Source organism: Centruroides vittatus, unplaced genomic scaffold (assembly GCF_030686945.1).
Source record: "Centruroides vittatus isolate TY-2023 unplaced genomic scaffold, ASM3068694v2 contig_19, whole genome shotgun sequence".
Taxonomy (NCBI): domain Eukaryota; kingdom Metazoa; phylum Arthropoda; class Arachnida; order Scorpiones; family Buthidae; genus Centruroides; species Centruroides vittatus.
The window spans coordinates 726,492-754,163 of NW_027121169.1; the positions used below are offsets into that span (position 1 = coordinate 726,492).

At 29.0% G+C, this 27,672-nt stretch overlaps 1 protein-coding gene across 1 annotated transcript in view; it reads right to left on the bottom strand.

Annotated features, from left to right (window-relative positions):
• bchs (WD repeat and FYVE domain containing 3 bchs) overlaps nucleotides 1-27,672 on the bottom strand; it is a 232,023-nt gene that overhangs the window by 153,743 nt on the left and 50,608 nt on the right. The window contains exons 10-17 of the mRNA XM_067264512.1: nucleotides 27,499-27,659; nucleotides 22,783-22,838; nucleotides 22,563-22,709; nucleotides 19,357-19,454; nucleotides 14,541-14,716; nucleotides 12,468-12,560; nucleotides 11,888-12,081; nucleotides 484-622 (exon numbers count right to left, since the gene is read on the bottom strand). Coding sequence (XP_067120613.1) covers nucleotides 484-622; nucleotides 11,888-12,081; nucleotides 12,468-12,560; nucleotides 14,541-14,716; nucleotides 19,357-19,454; nucleotides 22,563-22,709; nucleotides 22,783-22,838; nucleotides 27,499-27,659 — 1,064 coding nt within the window. The remainder of the gene's footprint in view (nucleotides 1-483; nucleotides 623-11,887; nucleotides 12,082-12,467; nucleotides 12,561-14,540; nucleotides 14,717-19,356; nucleotides 19,455-22,562; nucleotides 22,710-22,782; nucleotides 22,839-27,498; nucleotides 27,660-27,672) is intronic.

The window sequence follows — 27,672 nt, forward strand, 5'->3', positions numbered from 1 at the left end:
AATAATAAGCAAACATATCTTTTTTTTAATATTAAAAAAATTCAAATTTTTTATTTTAAAAATTCAAATATCTGATTTTATCATCTATATTAGCATCATTGATCATTAACATGAAATAATGTATTAACAATCATAAAAATATTATTAATTCAACTGAAACTAAAGAATTTTAATAATAATAATAATTAATACTTTTATTTAATTTTAGCTCTTTTCACACTGTGCACACTAAGAACTTTTATTATCCATTATGAGTTCAACTAGGTCTTCAATGGGGACAATCAGGTAAGGAAGAGGACCTAACATATCTAGGACAAACCACCCATTAAAAACTCCTAATGATCCTATCATGGTCCCCAAGATTGGCAAGATAATGCTTGTACTGCCTTGGCCATCCAGTCATCAAAATAATAATAATTAACAAGATTTATTTTAATTTAAAAATGAAAATTTTGATTTATTCTAATCTTAAATTAATTTTACCTGAATTCCAAGGAGGTTTAGCTGGATTAGATAAACATCCTTCCATTGATACTAAAACTGACATGATATATACAAATCCTCCAACTTTACGAAAAACAGTTCTTGTGCGATGACTTTCTCTTAATACATATAACAATGACTAGAAAAAGTTTTAATTTTTAAACAGTAGTTTTTTAATGAAAATCATTATATACATGGGGGTGCAAAAGTAGGTATACAGTTATTATGGAAAAAAAACATACAGAGAGAAAATAGGAAGAAAAATCATTTACTTTTATGTACAAATTAAATCACAAATAAGGAATACAAACTAATAAAAGATAATAAAAATAATATTAATGAACACCAAACATTTGTATTTCTCAGATTTTCAACTGTATACCTACTTTTGCACCCCCCTGTATATATAAATTTTTTATTTATCATAAGTAATAACTATTTATTTGTAATAAAAATTTTTAATGGTTTGTAATAAAATGTAAATGAACATACTTTCTGTGTTTTTATAACATTAATTTAACACTGAAATATATACACAGTTATTTTTAAAATGCTTAAACAATCTAGAAAAAATTTATGAATAACTTAGAAAACATTTATATATTCCTTATTTTTCAACATAGTCTCTTCACTTGTTGAGACATTTATCCAATTAAACAATCAAGTCTTCTATTCCTTTGCAAAAGAAATGTCGGTTTTGACGTTTCAGTCACTGGTAGATTTTGTGTTCAACATCCCCTTCTATCTGAAACCATCTCTCTGGAATCATCTGGTGACAGCAGATATACTGCTTTGAGTTTGGCAAGAAATTGAATTCAGATGAATGTCTGCTATATCATAAATCAACTAAAATGACTGTTTGAGGTAAAACATGTCATATTTTGCTATAAATTAATGCTTAACCAATTCTGGAGTTCTGATTAAAACTGTATATGCTTTCAAGTTATGAACTCCTTTTTGAATCATTCTATGCATATTTAATGTTGAATGATGCCTCCCTATGCTAATATTTCAGTATCTGAATGTTTTCATTTGAAGAAGTACCTCCATTTATATTTGAATAATTTTAAGCAAATTCAAATTCCACATCATCTAATATCAAGAATTTTTCTAATAATGTTTATTCACCTTCATTAATGATGTCTTTTTTATCTGTCTTTCCTCTATAATCTTACTACTATTAAGAGTTTATGTTACTTATTCTTAATGATACTATGCGTATTTCTCTGTAAGCATCCATTAAAAATATTTTCTTTCTATTGCCTTCATTTGTTTATTTAAATAAACTGTTTATTTAAAATTATTTTTACTATAATTGACAGTTCTAATCATTCATCTCTGAAAAACTTTCTTCACACAATCTTCATTCAGAAACATTTCTGAGTAATTCTCCATTTCATCTTAACTTCTGCTTTAGTCATAGCTTCAAAAATTTCTATTCTTCATTTCTTTCAACACCATCAGCTACAATCATCTCAATACAATATTAATTTTCTACATATATGGAGCCTATAAGTAGTCCAAAGATTCAGAGAATTTGAAAATATATATTTTATTTTTAAAGATAGTCTAATGCTCAGTTTCAAAAAAACGTTTGAAATTTGATATTCTTTATATATTCTCCAAAAACTTTTTCTGATTTTCATGAAATTTTCTTCTGCGTTTATCTGAAATTTCTTCTATGTTTACTCTCTGTTTTGTTAAACATTTACTATAATTTAGTCATATATGTTTAACAAAACCTAGTATATCTTCTTCCAAAGACAACCTAACTATTATTTAACTCCAAAAAGTAAAAATATACGAATTAAGTATCATGAATGAGGCCTACCATTTTTCTCAAATTTTTGTCCTCATTTTGAATTAATAATGTAATCTCTTTAAGTGATAAACTGAAAATTTTATAGTATTTGAAATTATAAATGTCTTATATATGGAACCTTGCATAATGAGCATAATTCGTTCCAGAACCTTACTCATAATGAAAAACACTCATTAAGGAAAACAATTTTTCCCATACACAATTAATGTAAAACACGATAATGCATTCCATGCTAAAAAAAATACTCAAATACCATATTTACTTGCATATAAGACACGGTTTTTATTCATTTTTCACTGCTTCAAAAACCTAGGTTGTCCTATACACACGAGCAAAGGATTCTTTGCATTTTTGCAATAATTTTTGTAAACTATATATAGTTCATGCTGCCATTATAGCAGTGCTATCAAGGTCAAAGTGAATGTTGCTTTTAAAGAGATAATCTGAAAATAGCTGGCCACTTAGCAATAATTATAAATGTAGTTATTTCATTATTTGTTAAATTAGTATTTTTAATGAATATTTTGTACATTCTGAATTATTAAAAATAAACTTTTTCCTGTCATGTGCTTATAACCTTTCAAATTTGCTACAAGGGTATCAGGTGCGTAGAAAAGAATTCTTCAAAAGCTGATAGTAGTCATTCAGGAAATACTGCATTCTAAATTCACTCGACAGATCAGAGGATGTTGCTTTGTGGAGCAAGAGTGAAGAGAGGAGAATTGTAACGAAGCTTAGAAAGGCGAGTGTGAGTAGACAAAAGGTGATAGTGTCAAGAAAACATGGTTGTTTACCTTAATACATGCATTTGATGATAATTTATTTGTGATTAAATGAAATAAAATTAGAATTGTATTAATAAATCTAATTTTCTTTATTTTGATCTTTAAAGTCACACCTCATCCTATATGCAAGATCATCTTATAGGCAAGTAAATACGATATTTTATGTATAATGTTTATTCAAAGAAAATTATACAATATACATTGTTAAGGAGAGTGAATCACGGAATGAGCCAACCTGGAATGCAAATTCAATTTGCAAAAAACAAAAAAAACCCACAGATAATAGCATGATAGAGCAAGCACACAATCCGAGACTTCCCCTCTCCTCGTCACCCGTTATGCAAAATGTTGCTCGTTAAGCAAGTCATTTTTTAAAAATTTGATTTGCTTGTTATGCGAACCACTTGTTATGTGAGGTGCTCATTAAGTGAGGTTCCACTGTATATATATATATATATATTTTTGTTCTGTTTGTTTGTATATTGGGCAAGATGTTCTTTGCACCCACACAGCTACGACATGTGAATGTGACATTATAGTTGTTTACTATATGAAGTAACATTGTAATGGAACAGTGCCTATTTTCCTGATCTTAGGGACCCTCCCTTCCAAATTTTTAGCAGTACAGATTAAAAATAATCAAGAGAAACAAATTAGAATAAAAAAATTATCAGTTAATTATCTTTAATCTCACAACACTTGAGGATAAGACGAATGGAATAACCATCATTTCCCCCTTATTCACATCATTTAAATACATATAATTCATCCTAACCAAGAGAAAGGAACTTAAAAAAATGACAAATCAAGCTTATCTCCAATTATATCATTTTCCTCTGAAATAAAATCATGATTTGTTAGAAAAAGAAATAAAAGAAAAAGGTATGATGCATATATTGTGAACCACAAAATTTGGGTTATCCTCCCTGGTTAGGCACCTCTTACGTTTAACAGTACCTAAATATAAGCTAAATTTCAAGGATAGGTTTTGTTTTATCCAAATATAGATATAATGTCAGGTTTTGTTTTTTCAATAATTTTCCTTGTTTATTTCCACATAGGTGAAGTTGATTTTACATTCATCCTCCTGAGCAGATCATTCCTGAACATCAGAGTGACTCTTACCCTCATGCCTTATGTATTTCAATTTTATATATAATCCAAATCAGAGTCATGTCTGATAATATATATCTGGTGGCAGAATGCTTACTCAAGAAAGGCAGATCTCGATTTTAATAGTGTCCACAGTATTAATTATTATTTTACCAATTTAACTAGAATAAAATAACAATTTTATAAAAATGAAAAAATCTTTTCAGATTAATATAAAATATAGCAAAAATTAGTTATAATATATATCTGAAAAGAAAATAAAGTTAAAATCTTTCTAATGTTTGTCATAAATGAAATCTTTCATTCTTTAATCATATTACTAAAAAATTATTTTTGTAATAATAGATTCTTAATAATATTAAATAACGTATTTTGAAACCATGCTGGTAATTCTTGTTGTTTCTTAAACTCTATGAGGTTCAAACACACGGACACTTGGCAATGTTCATCTTAAATTTATTTTAGTCGATCAACTAAAATAAATTTAAGATGAACATTGCCAAGTGTCCGTGTGTCTGAACCTCATAGAGTTTACGAAACAATATTAAATAAATTAAATAGTTACATCAAAATTGTATTCCAGAACCTCAAAATCAAACTTTCAGTTGTCTATTAAAATTTGTAATTATACAGTTTCTATGCAAATTAGTTATATACTGTATATATATATATATATAATAACATATTAAAGCCAAATGAATGTCAGATTAGATTGGGCTATCTAATCTGGCAACTATATGACTTTAATGTAAAGGTTTATGTATGTTTATATTTGTATATAGTAACATACAAAACCCAAAACATTAGTAGTAAACAATTTTAAAAATTTTTATTGGCTACATTAAAGTAATTAATAATTTGAAATAGAGTAATTTCATTACAGGCTGCCATATTATAATAAATTTATTAATTAAAAGTAAATTAATTTTTAATTATAATTTAGAATACTCTGGAAGAAACAAGGCAGCCTGGCATAAGACTCAAATCAAGACTTCCTGCATACCATGCAGATGCATTGCTAGCTATACTACCTGGACCTCTGTCCAATGTTCAGAGAGCTATTAATTAATTTCAGTTCAGACTTGGTAATCTGGTCATTTGCTAGTTTGAGATATCCAAGTAATCTGACACAGGTATTACCAGCACTGTTGTCAAGCCATAGACAAGCTTCCCATTAGTTCAAACTCTATTTTCCACTAAATTGGAATACTTTTCTACTAAATGTAGCATGATATTAAGCTCTTGAGATTAGACACAATATTAAAAATTGAAACTTGAGATTAGACACAATATTAAAAACTGTAGGTTCATCATCTTAGGCTACTCAAAAAAGTATGGTATCTTATACATAATACAGTCAAACCTGTTTTTATGCGCTCTTTTTATGTGCGATTTTTATTTGTGCGATTTTTTTTATGCGAATTTTTAATTTGTGCAGTATAGTTGGCGACTAGTCTCGTGCGATTCGTCATGTCTCACGTTGACTTATTATAGCTAAATAAACTTATTATAGCATAAATGCACTTATTATAGTAATATTATTGCATGAATATGCGAAAAATGAAATAATTTACTTTTTAAGTCAACAAAACACCACCTGGACAAAAATATGTAAAACAGACGATAGACCAGACGATGCAGTCAAGTGCTGACATCTGTTGTCAATAAATTCTATTTCGTACGGTTTTGAGTTATTTTCTATGCGAGACTTTTTTTATGCGGTCCCTGTTGACCGCATAAAAAAATTATTTTTTTAATTGTGTTGCGAAAACTATTATTTACAGCCATTCGTGAAGTTTCGTGAGATTTTTTTTAATGCGTTTTTTTTAAATGCGTTTTTTTTAATGCGGTCCCTATCCCCCGCATAAAAACAGGTTTGACTGTACTACATAAATATAAAATCGGTTACTTGAAATTTTCCACCAAAAACATTGTACAATAAATTTTCCACAGTCATTTCAATTTCACATTAAATTTAGTGGAAATCCACCAACTTGGCAACATTGATGGCAGCAAACACAGATGTTTTAATCAGACTCCAACTTGTGTTTTGAGGCATCATTAATAGTTGACTCCATATTGTCAAATTCATTTATGACATTTGCCTTACTTCTAATAATTTGACAATCTTCTTAATCTGACACTATTCTGGTCATATGTATGTCAGATTACAGAGATTGTAATGTAATTAATTTAGATATAACGGGGAGTCTATCCGCTGTTAAACGTGACTGCTTAACTCTTTTGCTTTTCTTTTTTAGAATCATCGCAGAGAAATTTGCATTTATTGTCAGGGCGATCTGCCATTGGATGCTTTTCACGTGATAGCTAGATGTACAAACTTAGAAAAAATACGTGAAAGTATTTTTGGTATTCCTAGTATTCAGTTTGATAAGTTTTTGGCCCTCATTGTGTACCTTTTGTACGAAGTTTGGCGTATATTCTTGTGTTAATTTGCATATTAAAATATTTGATTTGACCGAAAGGTGGCATTCGCTTCTTTCCTTTAAAGTGTGTTCGTTGCAAGGGATTTTTGGGAGTCTATCCGCTGTTAGACGTGACTGCTTAACTCTTTTGCTTTTCTTTTTTAGGTAAGTTCTTGTTTTATTATGTCTCAAGGAGTAAAGAGGAAGACTTTCTCACCAACTGTTCCGGAGAGAACACCAAGTAGACCTAGAAGGAGTAGTTCCGGTCAGGACGAGGAGGTTTCTGAATTACTACAAAATTCGAATTTTGATGTATCGGAAGGTGTTCGTTTATTACTGCGTATGCATGCGGTTCTCAATGGTAAAGTGGAGGATTTTATAAAGCGGCTCGACCATCTTACGGAATGGCTTAAGAATGTGGATGAGGCTCTGGTTGACTTTGAGGTTAGATTAGTTAATATTGAGACTAGGATTGGTTCGGGTGGGTCGGAGATGACGAGCTCCTCCCTTATTGATAATATTAGTATGAAGGTGTCGAAAATGGAACGAGAGATGGATTATATGGACAATCAGCGGAGAATTAATAACTTGGTTATTCATGGTTTGGAGGAGGGAGCTGGAGAATCTGCAATGGAAACATTGGAGGTTGTTAAATCTTTTGCTGCGAATAAGTTGAATTTGCCTTTGTTGCGATATGTCGATGCCAGGCGAGTCGGTAAAAAATTGGGTGATAGGCCTAGAATAATAATTTGTCAGTTTAGTTCTCTTAGTGATAAATTATCTTATAAAAAAGCAGTTATTGAGTCGCGTAACTTAAATGTTTTTGTTAACGATGACTTTTCTCAACGACTAAGAGATATTAGATATAAGTTACGTGTGTTTGGAAGACAGAAGAAATCAGAAGGTGCTCATAGTATTCGTTTATCCTATGATAAAATATTTATTGATGGAGTAAAATATGGATATGATGAGAATTTGGGGAAAATTATTGTTGTCTCCTCATAGCAACCAGTAATCCAGGCTACCTCTATCGTGGCGTGGAATTGCGCCGGTATCAAAAATAAGCCGAATTCATTTTGGAAATATATATCGCAATTTGATGTAATCTTTTTATCTGAAACTTGGTATTCTGCTAAAGGTAATAATAGTAATTTTGAAGTTTTATCGGATTATAATTGTATCATTGGTGATGCTTTTCGTGATGGTAGTAGGGGTAGATTCAAGGCTGGATGGTTGTTGTTTATAAAAGTGTGTTTTTGTTATAAAGTAATTTATAGAGATGATTTTTTGGTTTTGATTAATATTATAGTACCTACGGGTGAATTTTTGTTATGTTTTGTGTATATGCAAGAGCATAATTGGCAGGAAATTTTTGAGATTTTAATTAACTTTCATTTTAATGAAGATTCTAACCTAATTATTTTGGGTGATCTTAATGCTCGGATGGGTGCGGAAAATATTATTCCTGATTACATTGGTGATGTTTTTGGTATTGATTATGTTAAAAGAAGCAGAATATCTAAGGATGCTATTGTGAACAGCAGAGGGCAAAAGATGCTTCAGTTTTGTATAGATAAAAATTTAATAATATTGAATGGTAGAATGTTGGGTGATGAAGCCGGTGAATATACGTTTGTGTCTAGTTTGGGTTCATCGGTTATTGATTTTGGTCTAACAACTTCCTGTGTATGGGGTTGTGTTAAATCTTTTTTTGTTGATGATTGTTGTTTATCGGATCATTTTCCTATAGTACTATGTTTGGACAATCCTGCTCAACTTAAGGTGACTAATAAGGGCAGCTTTTACGAAAGAATTTTTTGGAATTGTGAGACTATGAATACATTTGTGCGAGACTTTGAGAAATATTTGTTAGATTGTGATTCGGTTTCTCTATCAAGTGTTAGTAAAGTAATTGTTGAAATAGCTAATTTGCATAATATGAACTCTAAACCTAAGGACTATTTAAATATTAATAATTGGTTTGATCTGGATTGTCGCCTAATGATCCGTAACAGAAATAGAGCTTGGAGAGCGTTTAAGAAACGTGGTTTAGAATCGGATCGTAAATTATTTGTGTTATTTCGTAGTTTGGTTAAAAAGATTTGTGTAGCTAAGAAAAAAAAGTTCTTGTATACGGTTCAGAATTCGGATATCTTTCGTAAAAATAATAAATGGTTTTGGAATTTGTGTAAAATTAGAAATTATAATAGTAAAGTGAATATTTCTTTGGAGGAATGGTTTACTTATTTTTATTCCTTATATGGTTCTGCACTTCCGTATAGTGTAGATTTGTCTGTTTTCAATGAGTGTTTAAGTTGGTCTGATGAAATTTTGGATGTAGACATTATGGATTCCGAATTGAGCTATGTTTTAAGTAAAGTTAAGGTTGGTTCTGCGCCTGGGGTTGATGGTATACCTTCTGAATTTTGGAGAATGGATTGTGTTTTTCCGATACTGCTCAGAAGTTTTGATAGAATCTTGCGAACGGGGGCAGTCCCAAAAGACTGGGGCAGTGCTATTTTATGTCCGGTATATAAAAATGGCTCTAAAGTAATCCCTAGTAATTATAGAGGAATTTCACTGCTGAACTGTGTTTCAAAGATTTTTTGTAATATATTGTATCACAGGTTGGTTACTTGGTTAAATTTGAACAATATTTTATTTGAGAATCAGGCCGGTTTTCGTGAAAAATATTCTACGGTAGATAATATATTTATTCTGCATACCCTTATTTCTAAGACTTTAATGAGGAAAAGGCGAAAAGTATATGCATTCTTTGTTGATTTGTCCTCAGCTTTTGATACGGTGGATAGAAATTTAATGTGGAAAAAACTTTTGAAATATGGCATTAGTTTTAAATTTGTTTCTTTACTTACAGAATTATATAGTGAGTCTAATGTAAAGATTAAATGGGGTCGTCTTTGTTCTAGGTCTTTTTTTACTGCTACTGGGGTTAGACAGGGCTGTGTTTAAGTCCGGTATTGTTTAGTATATATTTAAATGATTTAATTGAACAAATAACTAATTCTGACTATGAAGGTATAGAGGTGAATGGCATTGGTATCAAAATATTGGCTTACGCAGATGACATAGTCTTGATAGCCGACTCTGTTAGAGGTTTACAAGGATTTATTAATATTTTGGACAAATATCTTTTAGAAAATAACATGAGTTTGAATCTTATGAAATCTAAAGTTGTTGTTTTTCGTAACGGTGGTAAACTTGCTAAGTCGGACAAATGGTGGTTTAGAAACGATGTGATTCAGGTAGTTTCTCAATATAAATATTTGGGTGTTGTATTTAAATTTAACGGAAATTATAAATCCCATATTCAGATTGTGAAAAGGAATGCTTTTATTAAAACTGATAGAGTTATTCAGATGTGTAGGTCGGCTAAACTACGTAATTTAAAAGATTGTTTAAAGATTTTTAACTCAATTGTCACATCATCTTTGTTATATGCTGCCGAGGTTTGGGGTTATCAATCTGATGAGTTGGATCCGGTCCTGGCTAATTTTATTAAAAGATTATTTGGTTTGCCTCGTTGTACCCCAAGATATTTGATTTTTATGGAATGTTCGCTATTACCTTTGTCTTTTACAATACTAAATAAGTGTTTGAATTGGATCTTTAGGACTATTGATTTGGATGAAAAGCGATGGAGTAGAACGTGTTTAGGTTATGTGTTAAATAAAAGGGATCTGCTGTGGTCCAAAGGTTTAAGGAAAATTTGTGCTGATAACGGTATTAATTTTGATGAATTGCTAAATAATTATCACTGTTGCGCTACTTTGAAATTAAATTATTTTGACAACTTTATCTTTGATTTAAATCGTCGTATTAATGTAAGTTCTTATAATGTTTGGTATAAGCACTTAAACAAATCTTTCTTCGACTGCTTGATTTATAACAATAATCTCTCTTTTAATATTTGCTCCACGATAATGCAAATCAGATGTAATTCCCTTAATTTTTTACAGAACCATCGCAGAGAAATTTGCATATATTGTCAGGGCGATCTGCCATTGGATGCTTTTCACGTGATAGCTAGATGTACAAACTTAGAAAAAATACGTGAAAGTATTTTTGGTATTCCTAGTATTCAGTTTGATAAGTTTTTGGCCCTCATTGGTAATGAATGTAATTTTGATTTAATTAATTTTGTTCAAAAAATTAAATTATTTTTTAGGTAATCTATTATTGTTTTATTGTTTCAGTGTACCTTTTGTACGAAGTTTGGCGTATATTTTGTGTTAATTTGCATATTAAAATATTTGATTTGACCGAAAGGTGGCATTCGCTTCTTTCCTTTAAAGTGTGTTCGTTGCAAGGGATTTTTGGGAGTCTATCCGCTGTTAGACGTGACTGCTTAACTCTTTTGCTTTTCTTTTTTAGGTGGGTGTGATTACTTTTTTACTTATATAGTATTCTTTGTTCGGATAGTTCTCCCCACATTTGTTTTCTTTTTATATATATATTTATATTTTGGTTAAATATATAATGTTATCGTTTTGTGTAATATATTTCTTTATTTTTTGTATATGTTCAGTTTCTCTGTAAAATTTATGTATTGTATTTGTATATTAGTTTTGTTGTAAATATTATGTTTTGATTTTGTACTCCCGCATCATGGGTTCGTCCTAGTATGACTAAATAAATAAATAAATAAATAAAATTTAGATATAACCATACTGGTCACTCATGTACCAAATGAGAACAACTTAGTGTCCGTGGCCCTCCATGCCATTGTGTATGTGTGTTTATATATATATATATATATATATAGATATATATATATATATACACCCATGCTGGAGTTAAGGCATAAGTCAGCTGAGAGTCATAAAAGATCATGGGAGCTAAGTCATCCTCAGTCAGCTCTATGAGTGACCAGTATGGTTATATTTAAATTAATTAATTAAGAGCTCTGGATGTAAAAATTGGATGGAAGTGCATGAAACATACTGGCAACACATTTGCATGATAAGCAGGAGTTGCATGCTTGAGTCCCTCTCCATGCTAATTCTTTTCTTCCAGAGTATTCTAAATTAAAATTAAAACTTTATTTTTAATTATTAAATTTATCATGAGATGGCAGCTTAACCACCTACCTCTAGCCAAAGTGTTTTGTTTCAGATTATTAATTAGCCTTAATATAATCTGATAAAAATCTGGGTGGTTGTTTATATATGTATATATAATTTAATGCAATTAAAATATGTGTATAAATTGTAAAGAGAAATGTCAATAAGAAATACCTTGAGTATGTGAGTTTTGAGATCCAAAGCTAAAACAGGAGCTGTATGCATTAAACCTAACAATGTTCCCATATCGTCATCTCCACCATTACTCAATACTAATTGCTGTACAATTCCAAGAGCTGGTTGTCTACAAACATGATAAGGAACAAGATTGTGGGAACAACGTGCACCACCACATTCTCTGAAGACACCTAATAAGAAAATAAATAGACCATAAAATTTTAAAAACTGATAAATCTGAAAGTGAAGAATTAAATAAATTTAAATTTAATAATAATCATTTAATTCAAAATCAAAATTATGATATTCATTTATGTTTTCAGAAAAATTTTTAATTAATAAAAGTGTTTCTTCTTTATTAATATAATAATAAAAGTTAGATTACAAAGTCTAAATTTTGGTTTAATAGTCACAAAATGTTTATATATATATTTTAAAATATGCTTGAGATTTACAGAGTTGATACAAATAACAATGAAAAATCTATACACATTATTCAATGATAAATTATTATTATTATTGCAAAACAAGCTACATAAATATGAAAATAAACTATTGAAAAAATTCATCAACTTACTAGCATTTTTTGAATTTCCATTTAAAAGAGCAGTTAATGCCTCCATCACAAGAAAACCAAGTGTTTGTTGCTCTTCTGCAATTGCTATATTACCTAAGATTGCATAATAAAAAAAATCTCATTTTACATTTTTATGATATAATTTTGATTAATCCAGTAAAATACACAAACAATTAAGCATCCAAAACTTTGGATACAGAATTTTTAAGTCATAAGTTTTTAATTGTTATTAGTTCTCTAATTTTATGTAAAATGCACAATTATTAATTGTGACATCACCAAAATGCCTGGCTGCAATTTTTAATTTAAAATATATGCTCTCCACCTCAAATCTGAAGTGTCTTGTCCCCTGTACAGTACATCATACTTTACCTGCTAGTAATAAAGTCGTGCCATGTTAACTCCTTACAGGAGAAAATTTTTGAACTGAAATAATGTGACTTCTGATGGAAACTGGAAGGTCATATGTAGTTAATTGGAACCTCCTGTCCCTAAGCTTTCCAAATCTGGTCTCAATTTTCACTTATCTAACTCCGTTCTTGAGAGTAAAGAAGGACAGACAGCCAGACACAAACAACAGTGGGAATTTATGTCTACAGCTTTTTCAAATTTCAGCCCAACAAAATGTTTATTCTGTATTATGTCAAAATATTGCATGGTAAGAAACAAAAATAAGAAACTATATTAAATATGTTAATAAAATTACAAGCAAGCTGATATATATTTATATTTTTAGATTCAAATTTTAAAGTTTAGAATAATTGAGGAACCTACAATTGATCAAACAAGTAAATTTAAGAAATGTCATTCTCTTAAGGCAATGAAGAGTGGTTGAGAATGATTAAATGCTGTCAACCACCTCATTTTCAAACATATTATACACATAATTGATGTGTGCAATGCCATAATGTTATAAATGCCAAAAAACAAACTTTTCAGGAGATAAAAAAAACAATTTTTCTAGTGAATGAATTCATTTCAATTTTACAATAAATTGGTAAAGAACTCACTATGTGACACATTCTTCAGAATATCAAAATAATGTAAACATAAGCCATAACGCTTTAAGTGCCAAAAATTACGTGATTGGACTTTGGCACTTCAAATGTTATGGCTTCACATAAATTCAACTTCAATGTACAGCCACTTACAGTGCCACTATCACAACAATATTTCTTTGCAACAGAAAACATTGAGCTTAGAATTCAATTCTTCAATAAAATGTATTTAGAGAAAAATGTCGTGGCTTTGCACACTTCAATTATAGTGAGTTCTTGCCTATACAATTACAGGGCGTCGTTTATCCGAAAACTGGTTATCCGAAAGAATTCCAGTCGGACTGTGTTGTGCTGAATCAAACGTTTTTGATACTAGATTAACTTCTAAAGTATAAGTTTTTTGTTTTTATATTTTTCAATATATTTATTTTGTTTGTACAAAATAAAGAAATAATTTTTAATGATACAATAGCCTTGATTATTATTATAAAAATTTTGTTAGGCTTAAAATCAACAAAAATTCAACACGAAGCAACATGCAACAAAGAAAAATTTCAACATCAGATAGGTTAATATATTTTTTCATACATAATCGGTTATCCAAAAAAACAGTTATCCAAACAACCCCAGTCCCCAATTGATTCAGATAAACGACACTCTACTGTATTTAGTTTTCATCTTTATGATTGAAATAGAGTTCATAATTAATTTTGTATATGTCTTGTAAGCAAAAAAGTTTGGTTTTATATATATATAATTTTTTTTTTATGTTTAAAAATCATCAACTTGCTCTCTCACCATAGAATGCATGTATAATCAATAATCCTTCAGCTATTAAGAATTTGGCAAGTCTACATACAAAGACTGTTGAAATCATATTTATGGATTCCATCAACTCTTCAAATAACTATATTTATCTAATGGAAATCCTAACAAAAATTCTGACAAGAGATAAGTTGATGATTCTATAATTTTTTTGAGAACACATTTTTCAGAAAATGAAATCAATATAAATTCCTCAATGATTCAGCATAAATATACTTAAATCATCAATATTCATTTTTATTGTTATTACCTGGTTGTTCTCCTGTTCCTTCAGGATAAGCTTCTTTTAATAAAGCAGCATATCGATGTAAACAAGTTACTAATACTTCTAAAAGACCAACTTCTCTATATACATCTTTAAAAACTGCATTATAATGCAATATATTTAAAAGAGTACGCAAACATATAATACTGCAAGAGATTGAACTGAAAAAATAAAAAATTATGTAAAAATATTACAAAGATTTATTTTATAATTATTAGTTTAAAAAATAATAAAGTAGAATATATAAATAAATTAAATATGTTTTCATGTTACTAGGAAATTATATTAAAATTACTATATTGAAGAAATGTAAAATTAATATTTTTAATGCAAAATAAAATTTTTTCTTCAAGTTTCTAATTAAGATATTTTTATTGTAAATAAAAATAAAAATAATTTGTTATATTAATAAAGCTAATTAATCAATCACAGAAATTTTTACTTTTAAGTTTTTCTTATATCCATATAATTATTCAATTTGAATAAATTTATTTAAAAATGATTAAGGAATTACTTTGGAGGTTTTTGTAGATAGATTCATTAATTTAAAATTTATAACAATGTAAAATACATTTGTTATTAGATAATATCATATAACAATTATCTAGCATCTAAATATTTAAGTATAAAGTTTGATAACTGATAAAATACACTGAACAATCTAGTGTCAAAATTCGAGATCAGATACTATTAATATATTCCAAACCTTACAAGAATCTTTTAAATAAACAATAAGAAAAGTCATTTACTAAACAGAAGAAATGAATTAAATCATTAATTTAAGTCAAACTCCACATTATCTTGATTATTTTTCTGTTTCTTTTTCTTAGTAAACTTAAAATGTATAATTTTAAATTTGTTTTATATCTTTAAATATTTTAATTAGTTAAAATAAAGATTATAAAAACTTACAAAATATAGTAAACTCTTGATTTAACAGACTAATTGGGAGAAAGGTATATCCATTATGCCAAAAATCCATTAAATTGAATGTGTTTAAAAACATATATTAATTAATTAATTAATAACAAACTTAAAATATGTAAGATGTGTTAAAATGTTATTATGATATAGAAGTATGAATAAAATTACATTATAATTTACATTGTAGTTTATAATCATTGTTTTAACATTTTAACATGTACTATTCATGAGTAAAAAATATTTTAAATTTTTCCTTCAGAACAGAAATTTTTATCCATTAAATCAAGAATTTACTGTACTTAACTAAAAGAAATTCTGTTAACCTTGTTAATTAAAATTATAAGTCACTGAAATTTGCCAGACATCTTTTATATTTTTCTATAATTTGATAAATCTACTTTTTATAAAATTCTATCTTTTCTCATATGTAAAGTATTTTAATGTTTTTGGAAGTTATATTTCCAAATTCAAAATTTTAATAGTATCATTAATTATTGTCAGAAACTTTTAAAAAATCGATAGAAATATTGTACTTAAATATTGCCATCATAAAAATATAAAAAGGTCATCAGTAACTATTTAGGTCAAATGAGCTGGAAGAATATTGAAACAATCTTTTAACACTTACCGTGCTAGAAGCATAATATTACGTTTTCCGCATTCCTTTGCAAAAAACGAAAAACGTAATATTACATTTCTCGATATATCCTGTAATTTCTAGCTTCAAAATGTAACAATACGTTTTCAGCAATGAAAATATGATTTCTTTGTGTATTTTAGTGTGTCTGTTAATAAATAGTGGACACTATTTATTCAGAAATTTGAAATATAAGCGATTTTGTCCAATCACGATCATCGTCTGATTCAGAGTTTCGTTGCCATATTTTGCAAGCAAATATTGAGTCGTTTTATTTTTTATATATAAGTTAAGTATAGATATGGCGCATTAACTTACTAACTTATAATTGTTCAAATTCATTAATAAAAAATCAACAAATATAGTGCCAATTATATTAATTTATCTGATGAAAATGTCACAATTATGATTTAGGCCTAACTGAGATTGAAAAAAATATAAATAAGCCACGTAACTTTGTTATTATTTTAAACCTGTACAGTTTATATGATATTACATAATTTATATACTTTTTAGATATTATCAATACAAAAGTCAAATTCCTATATTTCTGATAGTGTTAATGCCATCTTATGTACATTTGCCGAACCGATTCAATTACGAAAACAGCTACAGTCAGAAAAAAGTCTACTAATAATACTGATTCAGTACACATCAATGTACTATTTCATACATAAAAATACAAATTTTAAAGCTATATTGCAGTTTTTAATTTTTTTTCATTGTATCTTTATCTCTAAAACAAGTCCAAATAACATTAAAGCCTAATACATAAAAATAAAGCTCACACACGTCAAAACTGAATATTGTACAGATAAATGTTTCCAATATCAGACACTGTTTCACTTTTTACCTAGCTTTAGTCAATCGTTTTTTATTTCCACTAGAAAATACTGTAAAATTGCTTAAATCAGTCAGCACACAGGTAAGGAACTAGGTTAACTGGACCAGCACAATAAGTGTTAAATTAAATATTAATCTTAAAATACTTTACAAGAATCTATTGCCAGAGAACAGTTTGAAATCTACATATTAATAGCCCTTCTCTCAATGGATAAAAGTTATAGTTAATGTCCTATCATCTGTAGTGTGTTGTAGTGCAATGGTACAATATACAAGCAATCATATCATTCAAAGATTATTAGAGTTTTGCATTGCAATCATTTTCTGATATTTTAAGTACTTTTTACATAAAAATCTAGTGGAAATCATATAAATTTATAATGCTTTTAGTATTGTGTATACCCCAAATTAAAAAAGTCATGGAGCATTGTCTGAGAGAGGAGTTTTGAAGAAAAATGTAGCAAGTACTTCAAATGTTTCTGGTGACAAGGAGACTGAAAAGAACAGATACCAATGTAGGTACAAATCCAAGCACTAGTGCTGTTTAAAATATTGAAAGAAAAGAGTTTAACCTTTACATTAATGACCAGTTTAAATTAAGTAATATTAATCTGATTATTAACCCATTATTAATCTGATTTTTTTTCATTTTCAATAAATTGATTTTTGTGTTTCTATTTGCTATTTTATCTATAATCATTAAAAATTGTCAGGGTTCCAACATTTTTTACTAAGGTGAAATGGGTGATAAAAATAAGTTGGAAACCGCTGTTCTAGATTAACTGCTTCCATATTGCAATATTGTGTTTTTACATTACCTGTGATAAATTATTAACCATAAAAATTGCATCATCTATGACCTACCAGTGGTACCCAACTTTCTAATTAGTAAATTGCTTGGAAGATAAAATATTTTCATAACAGTCTGCATTCACAGATCCATTTATAAAATATAGTTTGCTGATATCTTTAGTAGCTATTCAGCTCCAAATGATTTTACTCACCAAAAACTTTACTGTCTTTCTTTACACAAGCCTTGCTTTTTCTAAGCTTAACATAGTTTGCATTAAAATTTTCCTGTAACAAAATTTGCCAATGGATTCATGCAGATTAAGTTTGAATTCATCTGATAACATAACATTATTGCACAAATTAATGCTCCAGTCCACATGATATTTACCATAATATCTAAAGTGAACATCATGTGGACTAGAACATTAATGTGTGGAATAATGTTATGTTATCAGGTAAACCACTGTCTGTGCATTTTACTCACCAGTAACAGCTTCTCACATAAAAAGTAGGTTTCTAAACCCATATTGCAAAAGTGACATCACACAATTTGTACATTTGTTTTTATGCCTGTCTGCTCTTTCCACTTTACTTTCAATTTAGAATTAGCATTACCTTTTTGCAGGCTAAGATGCTTCAGCATCCTATCCTGGCATGGTATACTCATATACTTCCTGACCCAGCTTCAATGTTGCTATGTTCAAATTTCTTTTGTAACAAACAGTTGTTGATTGATGGCACAGCACTCTCAGTGCTTTTTCACGAAAGGATAAACCTTCAGTATTCAGAGCAACAATTACAGACTTCTTATGTAGTGTTAACTGTAGAAAATTTTTCATTTTGCTTATAAAAATGCACTGCCTTGACATGAGTTTTTATACCAATGAATAGTGCAATCACTAAAAACATTGCTAAAGTAGACTTTGTCAGCAAGTAAAAAGCATTCTCATATTTATTATGTCATGGTTGATGCAATCTTTGTGAATTCTTGAAAGTCTGTAGCAATATGACACTTTAATTTAAAAAATAAACATATTTATATAAGTTTTTATAAGTGATGCAATTTCCATAGCCACTACTGTTATTAATTGAAAAACATTATGATATTATTTGAGCAATTATGTTACATTTACCATTAAAAGGAATCATAAACAAAGGTATATAAATAATGATTTTAAAAATTAAAATAACAACAACAAAAATAAAAATTTATACTATTTTATAAAATATTTTACAGAAGATATTTGATAGAAAAAATCCAATTTCCTTAATCTACTAAGATACAAAATATATGCTGAATTTAATTTTTGAATTAGAAGAAATAATTAGTAAAATATACTAAAATTTTACATATATTAATAGAAAATTAATTATAATATTAATGATTGTGATTGGGTATTAAAATTTATTAATATTTTTAAACATTGAAAAATATTTTTTTTTCTTTCAATAATTATTAATTTTTAAATTTATCTTTATTATTCTTTATAATTATAACTGATTAAAAAGATCAATTATAAATTCTAATAAATAAAAGCAAATTTCAAATAATTATAATTCATAATTTCATATTTCATAATAATAAAGATTTTAAAAATTTTTTACCTTTGAGTCTTTAATAAAATACTTAAAGTTATTAGTTCTTTGCATGGTACAAATTTTAAATCAAATACAATAAATTCAAGTAATTTGAAAAATTTTTCCTGTAAAAAAAAACTGTAATTAGTTAAATGTAAACTATTTAAGACTTTAAATAAGTTATATTTTAATCATAAATAAATTTAAAATATGACACACAGCCATTTAATTGCTTGTTATGACTTTATATCTTACAACTATATTTTTCATTTTTTTCTAATTTTTATTATAAATTGTTTATTTTAATCTATTTAATTAATATATTAATGTATTTTTTGAAATTATTTGAATATTTCCATTATCAAAAAATTTTGTGTATATTTTTCAACAAAATTTATTTAGAATTTTTAGCCACAGATAATTTTTCAGCTAAAATTTGTGTTTTAAGTTAAAAGCACTATGAAAACATGCTATGATGAATTGCATTTTTCATTAAAAATCATCACTGAACTAAATTATTTTTCAGGATGGCTTTCTTATTACATATTTTTGAAAATTTTTGGAGATTGCAGGATAATCGTCTTTAATCTCTATAACCAATGCCACCAATACTATAATCCACAAACACTTGATATGCATAAGGTTAAAAAATAACATAGACAAATTAAAAATTCTTTTTTTAATATATAAATTGCTTTACAATAAATGTTATAAAAAAAAGGTATATAGTGAAATAAACCTGATATAAACCTTTTTTAAATAAATTAACACGAACCCATATGATCTTAACCTAAGGTTGAACAGCATAGCAACACAACAGCTCATTTTTTACACAACAATTATTAAAATTGAATTTAAAGGAACCATACATACCAACATATATTATAAACTGGAATACATTCCTTTATTCATTCTGGCTCACTAAATGATCCATTTAGGTATAAATTAGCTGCTTTTAGATCATTAGTTAGGAGGACATTTACCCATTGAACCAATATTGAGAATATGATCATAGAGCTTAAGCACATAAAGAGAATAGCAACAACATGAGTACTCAATAAACTTATAGAATGTTTATCAAAAAATATATGTAGGACACAATACTACCACAGAGCAGAAAAAATAATCCAGCTGAGTCTAGAAAAATACAGGGTGATTTTTAATTCATGCAAAACTTTAAACTTTAATAACTTTTACACTACATGAGATAAAATGAAAACTCAAAAAGCATATTATACAGAATTTGTTGCCATTTAATGAATTAAGTTTTCAAAAAGACTACCTTCACTCACAATAATTGTTTTTAACCAATTTTTGAATGATTCAATAACAGTAATAAAGGTCTTTCTTGTAATCACCATTATTTCTTTTTTATCGTGTTTATCAACTCTTCAATAATACTAGTTATAGATAGGAGCATTGTGATATACTCTATCTTTAAGAGAGCACCATAAAAAGAAATCACACGAATTTAAATCAGGGCTGTAAGGCAGCCACTCCCTGCCAACACCACATTTTTCATTATCTAATCAGATTACACACTTCTCAAACATGCTGTAAAGGCTTTTAAATACTTGCTTTGGGCAATGAGGCCTTGCATCATCTTGCATAAACCAAGCACAACAATGTTTATGCCCAACAAGCACTTTGGGATTTCTTTTCCAATAATTCAACATATGCAGCAGAAGTGACATTCTTTTTGAAGAAGAATGGTCCAATAACTCTGCTAACACTAGATTTCTTTTAAGAAAGCTAAAGAGTTTGATCAATTTCTTTTCTGAAATGCCAGAACTTCTTAACCCACTTCAAACATAATTTGAATGATATTAAAAACAAAGTCTAATACACAAATTTTCTATTAATAAGCTTCTTTTCAGTAAAATCATCATGGATTCTATTGTTTTTATATTATTTCAATATAAAAGTCTCTAATAGCTGAAAATTAAAAACAACATATTATGCATACAAAATTTCCAGTAAATAATATGTATTTAAATTAAATACAAAAAATGGAATGTTTTCAACCTCTTTTAGGAGCCTTCAGCAAGCAAAGAACTTTACCAAACTTTAGAGATTCTATTTTTAGAATGTATTTTAAAATTGTTTTTCTTTTGATGTCAACCCATTTTTGAATGTTTAACACGTGTGTTACATTTTTCATCTACTCTACAAATTAGGGCTGTTATATAGATTACTCCCTGTGGAATTTTGAGACTTTGAGTATATATCTGAACTCGGGACTGAGACGAGTCCAATGATACCCTACTTTTGGACTGGAGACCAAAAATAAGAAAATTATCATATTTACGATTTCTTGTCTTTCACAATGCATTCTATGTCATTTTAGAATTTTCCACTAGGGGGTATCCAACTGTTCATGCTCCCGACAGACTTCTCCTGGAGGGGAGTCACTGGCAGGCCGCCCATGTTTAATGTCACTAGTTATTGATTCACAGTGTAGTTCTTGAACAAAAGAAAAAAAAAAAGGAAATGTATACTTAACCACAAGCAGTGCCAGATATATACTCAAAGTCCTTAAATTCCACAGAGAGGAATCTATATAATATCCCGAATTAGTATTATAAAATAAAAATTTATATAAATAAAATTATTATGACATGAAGATATATGCTTGTAGTACTTATACTAATTTATCCATAGTATCATCATAATAAACGATTAACACATCGGTGTTGAGGTGTTACAAGCAGTGATTTGTTAAAATTCACATAAACACTTAGCTTTTTAATGAACTATTTGAATTTAAATAATCTGTTAAAAAGCTAAGTGTTCGAAATTTATAGTATTCGATTTTCGCCTGAAGATGACAGCTGTAAGCTGTTGAAAGTACTTGCAAGTACATGTGAATTTTTACAAATAACTGCCTTTAATGCCTCAACACCAATGTGTTAATCATTTATTACTGTACATTGGCATGAAGTGTAAGTTTATTATAGTATCATCATGTTCATATTTCATTTATCTGCTTCACTTTAGAGAGTTATAAACCATCGACTGCCATGCAACAGATATTGTTTCACAGTCTTTATTATTAATGCACATTCCATTGATTGATTCATTAAAAATTTCCCAGATCTCCATTTTTTGTGTTTAGTTCAAATACATATTATTTGCTAGAAATTTTGTATGCATGGTATGCTGTTTTTAATTTATTATTTCAATAATTTGTATAAAAATTAATTTAAAAAAAAAAAACAATTTTAAAAAATTACCTGAATTTCTGTAGGTTTATGATGAATCTTTTCTGCAAACTGAGAAAGTGTATGTTGAGGTTCTAAAATAAAATAATTTGCTTTATCTGAATGATAAACAGTACTGATAGCATCCAAGAGTAAACCAGATAAATATGTTGTTTGAGTCTAATTGGAAACAATTTTTTAATGAGAATTTACTGCAAAATTTCCAAAATTATAATAGGTTGATTTAACTTACTTTTAAAAAAACTGACTGTAATACTTGAAATGCTTGAATATTTCTTACACTTGCTCCTTTAATATCAAATAAAGAAAGATAAAACAATAAAAATATTTAATTTTAGTAGTTTGAATAAAAAATATAATCCATCAAAAATTAAAAAAAGTATATATGCACATCGTATAATCTAAAAATTCAGGAACTTGATGTGTAGTGTTAAAGAAAAATAATTATACTAAACTAAAGCATATGTCGATATAACAGATTGTCTATGAACTGGTAACATTTGTGCAAGACCGCTTGAAACAAGAAGAAACATGTTTTTCAGTTGCCCACCAAGTTATGGATATGTGAACAAATGCATGTATAGTCTTAGATTAGAATAAAGTTTAATCCTAAGTTAAAGGACTGCCTCATCATTGTTCTAACTGTAGTTCCTTGTCTTAATAGTTTAAAATACTGATGATGCACAACTACTTTCAAACTTATCCCCTTGGATGATGATACACTTTTTCCAGCACTCATACAGCTTCTGAAAACATTGTTGTCAGCCATCTTTTGCAACTATCCATTAATGCCTCCTTTGATGCTGCTTTTACCTATTTTATGATGACTCAAAATGATGTCAAAACCAGGCAGTTTATGATGGATGGACTAATGTAAGCCCACATATCTGGACATAAAATGCATTTGGATGAGTCCATCATTATAAACAGCCTGAGATCATTTTGATATCAAATGAAGTAATAGCAGCATCATGGGAGACATTGTAGATAGTTGCAAAAAATGGCTTACATCAACGTTTCCAGAAGTTATATAAGTGCTGGGAAAAGTGTATCATCACCCAAGGGGATTAGAGTTTGAAGATGGTTGTTCATCATCAATGTTTTAAACTAATCAAAGCAATGAAGTATACACCAAGTTCCCGACTTTTGGATCCTACTGCCATGTATAAATATATTAATTTTCTTAAACATTTAAATAACAGATCAATTTTAAATGCATTATATTTAGTCAGCTTTCAGATTGTTGCTAGAATAATTTCTATATTTCATACAATATATTTTGTCCATTTTATATTCAAAATGGACAAAATAAATTCCTGCAAGAAAAATACTATTCAAATATACGGATAACTCCTATAAACACCGGGTTGTAAACATAACTCTATCATAAACCTTATAAACAGTGAAAGTCTATTTTATTTTCTATGGCAAACATTTTCGGACTCCACTCTGGGTCCATTTTCAAGCCTAAATTCTCTTCAAAATGGTTTTCGACCAATCAAATACTTATTACTTCAAATCGCGTGCCATTCGAAAATTCAAAAATGTTTCATTAGTTTCTGTAGAAACTTTACCCGAAAAAACGCTTTCCTTGTTCACTTTATAAATCTTAAAAAGTTCAAAACTCTTTAATAAAAAGACCACAAGTTTCTTTCCTTTCCTTTACTCCATATTCTCTTTTTGCAGTAGGGCCTGCCATGCTAGCGATAACTTCACTTCATCCTTTGCATTGATCAGCTGGGATGATTGGAAGGCCTTATAAATTTCAATCTGCTCTAACCATCGAACTTGATCTGCCTGCTTTGTGGTAGCCAGTAGTTTCGCGGATTGAAGTCTGGGATGATTTCTGGATCTGATGCATATACTGCCAGTGAGGTGTTAGCTCTACCATGAACAATGTCTTTCTGATGTTCTTTCCATCTTACTTCCACCGCTCTTTTGGTGGCTCCAATGTACACCAATTCCCTATACTTTCTGGACATATACATTCAAACAGCGGAAAACAGGGTACACACCGAAGTATACAGGAAGGTCACAGGCAGCTCGACATACATATCAGCGGATTCCTGTGACCTGTATGGATACAAGATGGTGGCATTCAGGTTCCTGGTGAAAAGGGCGCACACCCACAGCGCCACACAGAAAGCACTACAGCAGGAAATTAAATACATGCAGGAAGTGGCAAAAGAGCACGGTTACAGCAGATTGGTACTGCAACTGAAAAAAAATTATGTAAATGGCAGCCATCCCGATCTACTGAGTAATGGAAATAATGAGAAAGCAGCGCAAAACATCATATCCCTTTCGTACCACCCGCTCTTAGCACCTTTGTATAGTAAAATTGCCAAAAGACAAAGGATTAATATAGCGTACAGGCGATGTCCATCTATGCTTCAACTCCTGCAGAATGATAAAGATAAACCAAGTAGGGACAAACTTCCAGGGGTGTACGCTATCCCAGTAACGGATAATAGATGCAATAGGAAATTAGGAATAGCAAATAGGGAGCCACCAAAAGAGCGATGGAAGTAAGATGGAAAGAACATCAGAAGGACATTGTTTATGGTAGAGCTAATACTTCACTGGCAGTATATGCATCAGATCCAGAAATCATCCCAGACTTCAATCCGCGAAACTACTGGCTACCACAAAGCAGGCAGATCAAGTTCGATGGTTAGAGCAGATTGAAATTTATAAGGCCTTCCAATCATCCTAGCTGATCAATGCAAAGGATGAAGTGAAGTTATCGCTAGCATGGCAGGCCCTACTGCAAAAAGAGAATATGGAGTAAAGGAAAGGAAAGAAACTTGTGGTCTTTTTATTAAAGAGTTTTGAACTTTTTAAGATTTATAAAGTGAACAAGGAAAGCGTTTTTTCGGGTAAAGTTTCTACAGAAGCTAATGGAACATTTTTGAATTTTCGAATGGCACGCAATTTGGAGTAATAAGTATTCGATTGGTCGAAAACCGTTTTGAAGAGATTTAGGCTTGAGAATGGACCCAGAGTGGAGTCCAAAAACGTTTGCCGTAGAAAATAAAATAGACTTTCACCAGTTATAAGGTTTATGATAGAGTTACAAATATATGGATGCAATTGCTAAGATTAAACAAGAAACCATTTGTTTTAAATGTTTATTATTTAATATAAAATATAAAAATCATTTCAACAATGATTAAAAAATTAGAATGAGTTATTGATTTTAAGTGAACATTAAAGCTTTAATGAAGTAACAAGTAATGAACAAGGCATCACCAAATCAGATCCCTTCCAAAGTGAATAGCAGTGAAATGAGTTGTTTGGTAGATCTGATTCAACAATCCAATGTCAAACTGTGAATGCTGAATTGAGTGATTACTAGAAACTATTAAAATGGAAGCAATGAATGGGAATAAAACAAACTTCTTCAGTTACAGCTGAATTTATTAATATAATTAATAATTCAAGAATTTACATTATAAACAGGCATATTATCATCTATTGATTTCAATTTGAAATAACTTTAATCCAGTTTACATATAGAAATACTAGACATATATATCATCAGATCCAGAATAATGAATAAACCTTAACTTGAAATAGAACTAAGTTTGTTTAACATGAGAATGCAATCCAGCCACATTATCAGAACTGCAATCCAAAGTTCTTCCAAAATATATTAATTTTAACCCAGGTGAGGTCGCAAAGGTCAACAACCTATAGAGGTCGCTGCGGGTCACCTCGACCCGCATTTTAGATATTAATTTTTTTCTTAACAGTTCAACTTTTTTCACTTTTTTCTTTTAAATATTATTATTCATTCTGTTTAGTAATTTAATAAATATATATATTTACTTTGTAAGCCTTAGTTAATTATTTATTAACATTCGAATTTACACATTAAATTTTGGGGAAAATTTTTATAAGTATCTGAAAAATTTTAACTATTTAAAAAAACATAAAACAATTAGTGATGATAGAAGTTATTTTTATCATAGAAAAGGTATGTCACTTTATGATTTTAAAAAATTATATTTATTTTATTTACATTACATTAATAATACAAATTTACGCAGACGTCAAGGGTCGCTGCGGGTCACCATGACCCCAAAGAGCAATTATCTCTTAACGTGTTCTGAAAAACTGAGTAACGCCGATATGTTCCGATAATAACAATAAATTTAGGAAGCTACTGTGAGTCACATCGGTAAAACTTAATTATTAACGATTCAGTCAATCATGAAATAGGGGGTGCGGGTCAGAATGAGTCATGCGACCCCTCCCGGGTTAAATAATATATAATCACAAAGATCATTTAAATTTAACCTAGACATTAAATCTAGCCTAGAAATTTTTGGTATAACATTTTAGCATTTAAAATAACAGATTCAATATATATATATATATATATTTTTTTTTTTTTTTTTAATTAACATAAAATATCCTAAAAAGAATAAAATAAATGTTATTTAAAATATATACAGGTACTCCTTACTTTACGACCTGTCTGCTTAACGACCACTCGCACTCACAACCAATCGAGTTTCAACCTGCAATTCGAGAAATTCCCTTTCTCAGCTTGAGTGTCGATCAGTGGCAAATGGTGACATGCGCACTAAGCATACTATAATAGGCTTGCGTAAACTATAATTGTCTTATAGTACTATAATAGCCTAATAGCGTACTATAATAGTATTTTTATGAATAAATTTGAAGTCTGTTGCATAATTTGTATAATTTTACAATGATCCTATATTTCTGGCTCAAGCTTCTCACTTATCGACCAATTCGCTTAATGACGCAGTCATCGGAACGGAACTTGGTCGTAAAGTGAGGAGTATCTGTACTTTGATTTCATTTACAATTAAATAAACATACATATTTATACTTAAAACCTGCATTAGTTAATCACTATAATGCTAAATAATAAAATGTTACTTTTATTAAGCTTATTAATAAAAAGCTAATATACCTGTTGGTTGAGGCAACTGAAATCCAGGAATTTGGAAGAGGGATCCAGTACTAGCTTGGCTTGGTTTTAATTCTATAAATCCACAAATTGTAAGTGAAGCTATTAAAAGGACTAAATTTCTTAATGCCTCACAAGCCTCTTGTGATGTATCTTGCTCCATTCTATTGTTTATAA